General features: G+C 41.8%; 1 protein-coding gene across 1 annotated transcript in view; it reads right to left on the bottom strand.

Annotated features, from left to right (window-relative positions):
- Positions 1-3991: 3991 nt before the first annotated feature.
- Positions 3992-11686, bottom strand: part of p4htmb (prolyl 4-hydroxylase, transmembrane b) — a 62839-nt gene continuing 55144 nt past the window's right edge. Inside the window, exon 9 of the mRNA XM_068052124.1 lies at positions 3992-11235. Within this exon, the coding sequence (XP_067908225.1) occupies positions 11024-11235 (212 nt within the window). The 3' untranslated portion in view covers positions 3992-11023. The remainder of the gene's footprint in view (positions 11236-11686) is intronic.

Here is an 11686-nt window from a genome sequence, read left to right as displayed (position 1 = left end):
TCACAGCTTCCCATGTGTACATTTCATACCAGTCACACAGCGCGATACTGAAGTCACAGCCGGAAGAGATTTGTTTCCAAGTAAAGCTGAAAGCTATTGGTTGATTCGTTGCTACAACGTTGCTGCGTTGTCGCAAACCCAAAAGTCGCAACTCCACAGAGGAAATCGACCAAAAACCTGAGCTGCAAAAGAGACAGAGCTGCCAGAGAACGGCCGCACAATGAAATAGCAAGGGGAACACCTCGTTTCCAGTCTTTTTAAGCTTCAGAATTCAACCTCCCTTCAAATTGAATAAAAGCAAAATACTGCGGATGCCGGAAATCTGAAATAAAAACAGAAAGCGCTTGAAATACACAGCAGGTTTGGCAGCATTTGTAGAAAGAGAAACAGAGTTAAGGTTTCAGGGCTGTTTTTATTATCTCTTCAAATTGCAAATGGGTCCATATCAGCAAACATCTGCTTTGGAGAATTGAGAGCCATCAGCTTTATTGCTTAGAAGGGCACAAATCAGAATGTCAAATTGGAGAGATGGTTTTCATTCCAGGAGGGAGGAGCAGGGAATGGTCCAGGTGTCGTTGTGCTGTGTTTGTTTTAATGTAACTCATACAATTTGATTGTAAAAACAGAAAATGCTGGAAACGTTCAGCAGGTCAAACAGCATCGGCGGAGAGAGAAACAGAGTTAATATTTCAGGGCTGTGACCTTTCATCAGAACAATTTGATTTAATTGCTTCCACTGGTTGGTGAGATGTTTACCAGAAGGGACATATTTAAGTTAATGGCAGAGAAAATGGGAACAAGAGTATTCTTCCATTTGAGTAGATCTTGGCGGATCTGTATCTTAACTCCATTTACCCATCATAGTTCCATAACCCTTAACACGCTTACCATCAAAATCTATCCGTCCGTTTTGAAATTTTCAATTGGCTCAGCATTCCCAGGCTTTTGAGCGAAGAGTCCCAGATTTCCATTATCCTTTGAGTGAAGAAATGCTTCCTGATATCAGTCCTGAACAGCCGAGCTCTAATTTTAAGATTGTGTCCCTTTGTTCTGGACACCCCCACCAGAGGAAATTGGTTCTTTCTGTCTACCTTATCATATCCTGTAAACATCTTAAACACCTCAATTACATAACCTTCTATAGATTATAGAATAGTACAACCCAAGAGGCCATTCAGTCCATCAGGTCTGTGCCGATTCTAAAGGAGCAATCTAGTTAGTACTGTTACCCTGCTCCTTCCCCATATACCTCCAATTTTTTCTCCTTCAAGTATTTATCCAATTCCCTTTTGAAGGCTACTATTGAATCTGTTTCCACCACTATATCAGATAGTGCATTCTAAAACCTAACCACTCGTGAAAAGGTTTTTCCTCCTGTCACCTCTGGTTCTTTTGACAATTGCCTTAAATCTGTGCTCTCTGGTTGTCAATGTTCAACCATTGGAAATTTTCTCTGTTTGCTCTATCTAAACTGTTAATGACTTTAAACAAAAAATACTGGAACTACTCAGCAAGTCAGGTAGCATCTGTGGAGAGAGGTACAGAGTTAATGTTTCAGGTCAATAATCTTTTATCAGAACTGGGAAAAGTTAGAAATATAATAGGTTTTAAGCAAGTGAAATGGTGTGGTGGAAGGTCTGTGATCGGGTACCCACATGGGTCCTAGCTATACCTACCTCCTTGTTCCAGTCCTATTCAGGCCCCCTCCCTCACCTCTTTGTTCTGGTACATTGCTGACAGTATCAGTGCCATTTCCTACCCTCATCCTGAACTGGAAAATTTCATTGATTTTGCTTCCAATTTCCGCCTTTCTCTCACCTTCAAATGGTCCATCTCCGACTCTTCCCTGCCATGACTTCCCTGTCTCTGTTTCTGGGGATAAGATATCAGCAAATATTCATTATAAGCCAGAGTCCCACAGCTACCTCGACTACACTTCCTCTATTCCATTCTCCCAGTTTCTCTGTCTCCATTGCATCTGTTCTGATGATGCAACCTTTCACACCAGCGCTTCTGATATGTCTTCCTTTTTTCTCAACGGAGGATATCCCCCTCCTCCTACCTCCAGGCTTGACAGGGCTCTCCATCATATCCATCCCATTTCCCACACTTCTTCTCACCCCTTCTCCTTCCCTCTCAGAGCCATGATAGGGTTCCCCTTGTCCTTACCTTCCAACCCACCAGCCTCTATATTCAACGATCATCCTCTGTGATTTCCGCCAATTCCAGCAAGGTGCCACCACCAAATGCATCTAGCCCACCCCGCTCCTTTCAGTCTTCCAAAGGGATTGTTCCCTCTGTGACATCCTGGTCCACTCCTTAAACACCCCATCCCTTTCCCACAGTACCTTTCCATGCAAGCGCAGGAGATGCAACACATGCCCTTTTACCTTCCCCCTCACTCTCCAATGCCCCAAACACTCCTTCCAGGTGAAAGTGATTTGCATGTACTTCTTTCAATTTAGTATACTGTATTCACTGCTCACAATGCGGTTTGCTGTACATTAAGGAGACCGAACGCAGATTGGGTGACCGCTTTGTGGAACACCTGTTCAGCCCACAAGCATGACCCTGAGCTTCCGGTGGCCTGTTGTTTTACTTCACCACCCGGCTCCCAAGCTGACCTCAGCTTGCTGCAGTGTTCTAATGAAGCTCAACACAAGCTCTACTAACAGCATCTCATCTTTCAATGAGGCACTTTACAGCTTTCTGAACTCAACATTGTGTTCAACAATTTCACACTGTAATCTCTGCCTCCATTTTGTTTCTTTTTCTTTGCATGTTTCAGTTTTACTCGTTTTTTCCTTGCTTTACCTTTGGAGGGCAGCTGTTCATCATTCTCCTATTCACACCTCTAGCCACATCTTTTCTTTCTTTACTTGTCCCATTCCCATTGGCTCCGCAACATCAACTCGTCATTTAATATCTCCCGTCTTCCGCCCTATCATAGATCTTCCCTTTTGAGACATTGGGTGACTGTGAGCTAATGTAGATCAGAGAGGACAGAGGTGATGGTTGAGGTAGGGTTTTAGATGCATGAGGGTTTCAGCAGCAGATAGCCTGATAAGAGTTTAAATGGAGAGAGAAATTTAGGGACCAGACCCTAAATTGGTAGATAATGTGTTAAGGAGAAAATAATGTTCCAGAAACACATGGGGAGACAATATTTGTGAAATGTTATACAAAAGCAAAAAACTGAGAATGCTGGAAATCTGAAATAAAAACCCTTCTGATGAAAGGTCATCGACCTGAAACGTTAACTCTGTTTCTCTCTCCACAGATGCTGCCAGACCTGGAGTGTTTCAGAATTTTCTGTTTTTATTTCAGATGTCACGCTTTTGTGTCAGTATTTCCCATTCAATTTTGGTATCAACTATCAGTGTAGTTGCAGCCTGTGCATAACCAGCTGGTTCTGTGGATCCACATTCTGAAATAAAATTTCATATAAAAAGTTTCATTCATAAACTTACTATGAGCAACACCATTTATGGAATTGATTTTCCAATCTTTGGAGGTGTTTATCTGCATTCAGCATCACTCACCTGGGTACAGATTATAAAGTCTACTGTGCACGTGTTAGCAGATCCACTCTCCAAAGATGGAATTTCCAATTTTTTGGGTTCATGGGTGTGTACAAGAGTTTAAACCCACATTCCTGTTAATTTGCAAATATCTTGAGCTGCTGGTGTCAAAGGATCTTGGCATTCTGGTTTAGGATTTATCAATGAGAATGGCATGATTTCAAACAAGAAGCCACTAAATCGGCAATATAAGCACAATTAGGATTGAATTGCCTGGGATTTAGAGGTCCAGGTTGCCAGTGGTTGGCAACAATATGTAGGCCTCGGTCCACAGGTTGGCTCCCCATGCTGTGAGCCACTGCACTGGGCTGGAATTTCTAAATGAGAAAACTGAAGAGTTGGTTATGCAATTGCAGAGATTAAACTACAAAAAATCCAAGTGAGTTCAGTTTGAAACTTTTTTTTAATGAATGTTGGTGAAGATTGCACAGCTGTTTCCAAGTCAACATAGAGTCAGGCAGACTGAAGAATACAATACAGACAGACTAATTCAGTGAGTTTACACATGCAGCACAGACAAGAAATGTGTTGTCCTTATTCAGACCAAGCTGGCATGTATTACCTGAGTAACCCAAGAGAATCTTGGGGGAATTAAGTGCAAAATCTACAATAATAAATATGTTAGGAAAACTCCCAGACACAAAACATATTCTCTAATGGAGCAGACAAATTAAATATTAATGAAATACTGGGATACTTTAATACACACTGAATAATTCAGTGTCACAAAGTGAGGGTGAAAATTAATTATAGAACTAACTTTGTTAATATAATATTCAAAAAGAACAGAGTAGCATCATAAATTGAAGGCAAAACCTAATAGGAATATAAATAACGTATGAATGTCAAAATAAAATATAAAAATAAAATAATCACACAAAGTCACAGTGAGAATAATGCCCACTAAATAGAATAATTTTAACTTTGCTTTTAAATATAATCTTTCAAAATAATCTAAACAAAAACTAACATTTAACCTGTTTTGAGAAATTCCAGGTGGTTGATTACAGAAGCAGGGGCTGTTATATATATTTTTATATTTAGAGATACAGCACTGAAACAGGCCCTTCGGCCCACCGAGTCTGTGCCGACCAACAACCACCCATTTATACTAACCCTACAGTAATCCCATATGCCCTACCACCTACCTACACTAGGGGCAATTTGTAACAGCCAATTTACCTATCACCTGCAAGTCTTTTGGCGGTGGGAGGAAACCGGAGCACCCGGAGGAAACCCACGCAGACACAGGGAGAACTTGCAAACTCCACACAGACAGAACCCAGAATTGAACCTGGGTCCCTGGAGCTGTGAGGCTGCGGTGCTAACCACTGCGCCACTGTGCTGCAAAGGATGCTAAGGGGAAGTTTAATGGAGGTGTTCAAAATTATGAGAGGTTTTGATAAAGTAGAATGGAAGAGATGGTTTCCACTGGCAGGAGGGTCTGTAACGACAGGATACAAACTTAAAGTAATTGGCAAAGGAACCAGAGGGGAGATAAGATTTTATTTTGAGCAGCAAGTTGCTATGATCTAGAATACACTGTCTGAAAGGATAGTTGAAGCAGATCAATAGTAACTTTCAAAAGGAAATTGGCTGAATACTTGAGTGAGGAAAAAAATTGCAGGAGGGCTAAAGCAAAAGAGCAAGCGTAGGCACGATGGGCCAAATAGCCTCCTTCTGTGCTGTAAGATTCTATGAAAAAGCTAGACACAGGATTAAGATTCTTTTTTGTGTGCTGACTGCAGTATAAAAGCTAGTGGTTCTTGCCTGTATATTATGGCAACGTCTTTAATGCAGACATACACCGTGTATGTGTTGCTACAGCCCTATCTCAGATCTACCACTATGCAGCTAACAAAGCACATTAACTGTAGCACCATCCTAGTGAAAACACAGATCAATTCACCATGGGACTCAGCAGGCAAATCCATCATCTGCTGTGGTACAGAAACAAACAAACAGGAAGTCCAAGCTTCAATTCCCAGGCTCTGAGGAGTTCAAATCAGACCAGCAGTAGAAGGGTTTACAATGAGCTTTAGTGTCCCAGTCTAGATAGAGGTGGAAAAAACACACCAGGGCTCTTGCTCCTGATCACTCGAAAATGTACATGCATGGGTATAAGTAAGGACAAGTTCAAGCTCAGCTATGATTCCCTCCATTGCTCAATAGCCTACTGATACATCTGAAAAACAACCAATTGATGAATACCAAGTCCTAGAAGTCAGGGTTCAGGAATGGAGGGGAAAGAAATACAAAATAGATACTTGTCTTTTCCTTGACTGTTTGTATTTACATGCCCAGGACCAAAATTATATAGTGTAACTGCCTAGCCTGCAAATCAAGGCTAAAATAAAGGCAGAAAATGCTGGAAATACTCAGCCGGTCCAGCAGCATCTGTGGAGAAACAAAGTTAACGTTTGATGGAAGGTCATCAAGTTGAAATGTTAACTCTGTTTCTTTCTCCAAAGATGTTGCTATACCTGCTGAGTATTTCCAGCATTTGCTGTCTTTATTTCAGATTTTCAGCATCCACAGTATTTTGCTCTTGAATCAAAACTCTGTTTGATTCTTTTATCTCCTATATATTGCCATAGTATTTAATGAAATTCATTTCATGAATATATGGAACTATAAAGAACTGATAAGCTTATCAATAGTTTTTTTTGGAATGGGACCACCAAATGGCCGAGTTACCCCTTCTCTGCTGCACTCACCTTAGGTGCGTGATTCAGGCCGATCACTATCTGTCGTCAAACTGTAACTATGTTCTTTGTACATGCATTTAAAGTTTCCTTGTAAATAGAGAACAGGTGAACTCTCTCTCTCCTTGTCCAGACATGGCTATTAAAATAACACGATCCTGGCTTTCATAATAACTAGATTAACTAAATGCACTGCTCTAATGACCTGGGATTAAGCCTTGGTCTGTACTGAGTTCGCCAATGTTACCCAAGGTGGTATTTGGGGTTCAAAGTGTTCTGGGTGAGCCTAGCCTGGAGAGAAAGGAGGAAAAAGGAGGAGAATTCAGCCATTGGTCCCATTCCTGATCGCTAACTAGTGAGCTCTGATGGAAAGGACACATGCAGATCTCAGGCAAGAACAGGATTAGGCTCAGACTCAAATGGTATGGGTGGCCACAAGAGCCAGATACCAAAGAGCCGTGGGCTGGGAAATTATACCCCAGCTAGAGTGACAACCTTAAAAATAAACAAGTTCACAGGTCCTCTAGCACTTATTTGGAAATTGCTATGGTAATTGATTTCAGTCACAGCTTCCCTGACATGCAAATTCATCAGCAATGGTACATCCAGATTCATCATTTCTGGACCAGATCTTGGGGCAGGTTTGATGAGCAAGATGGTCTTTTCCGGTCCTTCTTTCCAATCATCAGAGTGTTTGTCCTGTGGAAACGGACAGTTTCACTGATGTTGTTAACCTGACATTCCTTCTCCAGGCTGATATTTAACTTGCCAAAACTTAGTGCCTATACTGATACTTGCAATCTCTTGGGTTCTCTAAAATATAGATTCCCCCAAACTATATGTTAATTTTGAGACTTTCATCTGCCATCTTCCCTGTGTAGCCTGCAAGACTAATGACTAGGGCAAACAATTTGGTATAATGCAAGATCCTACAAATGTCTATAGTAACCATACCCATTACAATTTATCGCCAAAGTACTGCAAGAGTCCCGACAGTAAAAATGTCAGATTCTACAGCAATAACAAACCACTTGCACCATGTTCTCAACTCACTTTCCCAGGACCTCCAACCTCTCATTCTTTCAGTGTTCCCTTCCTTTTACATCCTACAAACCTTTCAAATTCAAGCTTGGTGTCAATTAAACCTCCCCCCCCACCCCCACCAACTTTTTTTTTTAAGTTTGAGTGTGCCCTGTACAATGGGCCTTGACCCTTCCCCTAGGTATCTAGATAACAACAAATACAGAAATTTTGGTGTGCAACATTTTTACTTAACCTGTAGAATTCGCTGGCTAGTTATTTTCCCAAGAGGTGGTGGCAGGGGAGTGTAAGTAGTGCAAAGTGCCTTCAGGTGAAGAAAAGGAATGCATGGAGGTTCAGCTTCCAGTCCTTCCATTTTTATGAGTTATTCCTTGTCTGGTAGCTAACATACTGAAATCAGAGTGAGGAAAGCAGGACAAGGAAAGCAAATCCCTTAGAAACTGGAAATCTGAAGTAAAAACAGAATCTTTTAGAAATACATAGCATGTCAGTCGGATTATGAAAGAGGGCAATAGTTTGGAGTGGGACTATTCCCTCAGAATACAAATTCTGCTGAAGGTTCAGCCTGGGACATTAACTGCCCTTTCTCTTTTGATGCTGTGTATTTCCAGCATTTCCTGTCTTTATTTTGGGACGGTTGTGAAAACATCCTCAATGGAGGTACTGGACTGTTGCTTTAAGTATAAGTGTTATGATTCAGACAGAACTGTAAGTGTCTTATGATCATGATGCGAAAAATAAAAATGTCATTGGTGAATTATTTCATGTCTTCTTAGCTTGTGGACTGTAAGTCCTTCACACTTGTGAAAAACTTTCTTCCCCTCCATTATACTCCTGCTATTGGGACACTCCCATGTGTAACAAATGAGTACACAATGTTGTGCTGAGTTAATTGATCTTTATCTGGGGCAACAATTAGAGCTACATCTGGCTTCAGGAACTTTAGTGAGGGAAGGGAAGAAAGGCAGCAAGAATTCCCTGTTTATCAGCATTTCTGAGTAAAGAGATCTTACTGCAATAAGGAAGTCTTGCTACAACTGTACAGAGCTTTGGTGCAACCACATCTGGAGTACTGTGTACAGTTTTGGTCTCCTTCTCCAAATAAAGAAATACTTGGCTTACAGGGAGTACAACAAAGATTCAATAGATTGATTCCTGGGATGGTGAGCGACTGAGTAGACTAGGCCTGTATTCCCTAGTCTTTAGAAGAATGAAAGGTCATCTCATTGAAAGATATAAAATTCTTAAAGGGCTTGACAAGGTAGATACTGGATGTTTCTCCGGCTGGCAAGTCTAAAGCTAGGGATCAGTCACAGAATAACAGGTCCCCCTTTTAGGACTGAGATGACGATAAATTTCTTCAGTCAGGTGGTTGTGAATCTTTGGAATTCTCTACCCCAGAAGGTTACATATGCACATTTTTTCAGTATATTCAAGACAGAGATCAATAAGATTTTTGAAAACTAAGGGAATCAAGGGATATGGCAGGAAAGTGGAGTTGAGGTAGAAAATCAGCCACGATTTTATTGAATATGGAGCAGGCTAAAGGGGCTGAATGGCCTACTCCGGCTCCCATTTCTTATGTTGGAAAGTGGATAAGGGAAGGCTAAGGACCTGGCTCAGTTATGATGCCCTCCATAGTGCAACAGTCTGTTGACACACACGGTCTAGGCTCACCATATGGATAATAGCCTTTTGGGTGAGGTGTTGGGGGCAACCAGGCCATGGAACTGAACTCCAGTATGAGGCAATCCTTGGAGGAGAGGATCAGAGAAATTGAAAGGGAGACCAGTTATTTGAGAGGGAAGAGAAGACTTAGAAATGGGAAGAATAAAACTCTTCTCACTCCCCACTGCCAACTCAACATACAAAATGAGAAACATGATGCTTTATGTATCAATGCAGAAAATCTATGTGCAGATTTTAAAAAAATAAATATTTGCACACTATTAAGAGTTAATATACATTTTGGGCATATATATATTATCTAAAAGATCTTTTTCTAAATACTGTACATTGAGAGACTTTCTCTTCCTTTAATTAAATGATGACATCACACATCACCTAGGTGACCTATTTTTCTGTGCGTCATAGTTCATGTATCCAAAGTTTGAGAACTATTGATCCAGCTCAGGAATTGGTCACAGTGGAGTTCTGTGATCTTCCCTGATGGCTTAGTTGGTGAATATGCCACTTGGTATGGTATATTCACCAACTAAGCCATCAGGGAAGATCACAGAACCATGAATGGCCAGAAAAGACAGGTTTGATCTCTGGTCTGTGCTGATAGCTTGGGTCATGGTGGTAGCACAACAGTTGATCTGAACAATCTATATATCTAAGGATGGGTAGATAGACATTCAACATTCTGAGCTTGATCCCTATTCAGTGACCCTTGCTGGAGCATGTGTCTGTGGACATCAGTAAGAACCAGATCAGATTCAGCTCTGATACTGCCTCTGATGAAACAGCTTGCTGATGTTGCTGTGATGGATCACAAGGTTGCTTGGGTGAGGTACCAGAGTGCACCTAGTACTTTCCAGCATAACTCACAATCTTCAAGACAGGAGGGAAGGAAGTGTGAAGGGGTGGGGTGGGAGCAAGATAGAAGTCCACTGCGGGAAGTCAATGGAAACAGCTCTATTCTGTCAAGTCCCTATTAAACACAATCATATCAATCCCCCTCCCTGATCTTCTCCCGTCCTCTCCTGAAGATCTTGATTACTTGCTAAAGCACAGCTCCAGAGGCACTCTATGCCTTCTAGTCCCAGGCCCAAGTAGCCATTCTTCACCCAAGCTTAGTGTGTCAGCAAGCTATTTGAACCACCAAGGCAATCACAGCCAAGCCCAATCCTTTCCCGATGTCCACAGATACACACACTTCCAATAGCGTTTGCTGAATACTTGTCAGGAGCAGGAAGCCTGACCAATTTCCCCTACCCTAAAGCGGTCACTCTAAATCCAACTGTAGCTCTCCCATCGCCATCTTAACAGACTAGTGAACACAACACAGACCAGGGATTGAAGTTGGGATCTCCCTGGTCTATAGGGTGTAGTAATTCCCTGGGGAAACTCACTCAGCAATTAATGGAGTGCATTGTATGACAGTGTTGAACAGAATTGAGATGTTTCATCAAAAGGAGAAGAGTGTATGGTAAAAGGGGTAAAAATAAAAGGTGCGAATCCTGGAAATCTGAAATAAAAACAAAAGTGCTGGAAATACAAAGCATCATCACAGCAAATGCACAGACCACATTCATATTTTGGGTGTGACCCTCTAATAAAACAAAAAAAGTCAATAACCCTCGAGTCCCTCTCCTGGCAAGAGGTGTGTGAGCAGCTCAGCTGCATGTCCACCCTCTGCCAGGGACTGGGCAGGTTAGAGATGAAATTCAAGAGTTAAATAACCGTACCAAAAACAAAATGACTTGAAGCCACTTTTAATCACTAGCCGTTGATCCATGTTCCAAAGCGCAAATGTCAGGCAAGGACAGGATCCGGCTGGGCTGTGATGCAACATGCAGTCAAAAAGCCTGCCAATGCTCACTGTTGGAAGCTGAAGGTAAAATTAAACATTCATGACCAAAAGCAATTGATCGCGACATTTTTTCTTTCTAAACCCTGATTGAAGATGGAAAAATAAATAGGGAAGTTTGTCCTTGTGAAGCATTCAAAGGCATTCTATTTTGGAACAATTCACAGCTCTACATGCAGATCCTGATAAATGTTATCAACTGCCCACTCCGCAGGAGCTTCTTCATTGGTGTATTTGGAAATTGCTCGTTGGAACTGGATTTGACGCTGTTCATCTGGGTCGATATTGATCCAGTTGTTGGCGATCCATTTGGTTCCTCGGGTGACAACGCAGCCGCCATGCAGCGAGTACTCGTCCTGCTCTCCCACCCAGCCTGCAGGAATCGGGAGAAAACAATTACAATCATGTTTTGGAGGTATCATGCTCCTGACCTTCTAGAATTGAAAAGTAATCCTCACTGCAGTAAGGAAATGTCCATCACAGGCAAGGAGTCCAAAGCAGCAAATGGTAAAGTGGTGTAGGAACTGGGCACATTAATGTCCTGTATCAGGGAGTAGCCTGACATTAAATAGTTTATATTATCAAGGCAAGTTCCAGCTTCTTAGCTGGGGGTTACTGAGAGAGGTGCCACAACAGACACAAAGAGGAAGGAGCAGAAAGAAAGATAGAGGAAAGGCAACTAACGCGGCTCTCCCATAGCCGCCAGTGGGTGGTTATAGAACACAGGAAGAGCTGGGAAGGAACATCGTCCAAATGCTTTAGCAAAGGGGCTTAAAGGGAACAAAATAATAAAAAATGGAAATAAAAGGATAAGGGAGCAAAAA

This window comes from Heterodontus francisci, chromosome 19, assembly GCF_036365525.1.
Source record: "Heterodontus francisci isolate sHetFra1 chromosome 19, sHetFra1.hap1, whole genome shotgun sequence".
Lineage (NCBI taxonomy): Eukaryota > Metazoa > Chordata > Chondrichthyes > Heterodontiformes > Heterodontidae > Heterodontus > Heterodontus francisci.
The sequence above is the reverse complement of the archived record's forward strand: the minus strand, read 5'-3'. Positions and strand labels throughout refer to the sequence as shown.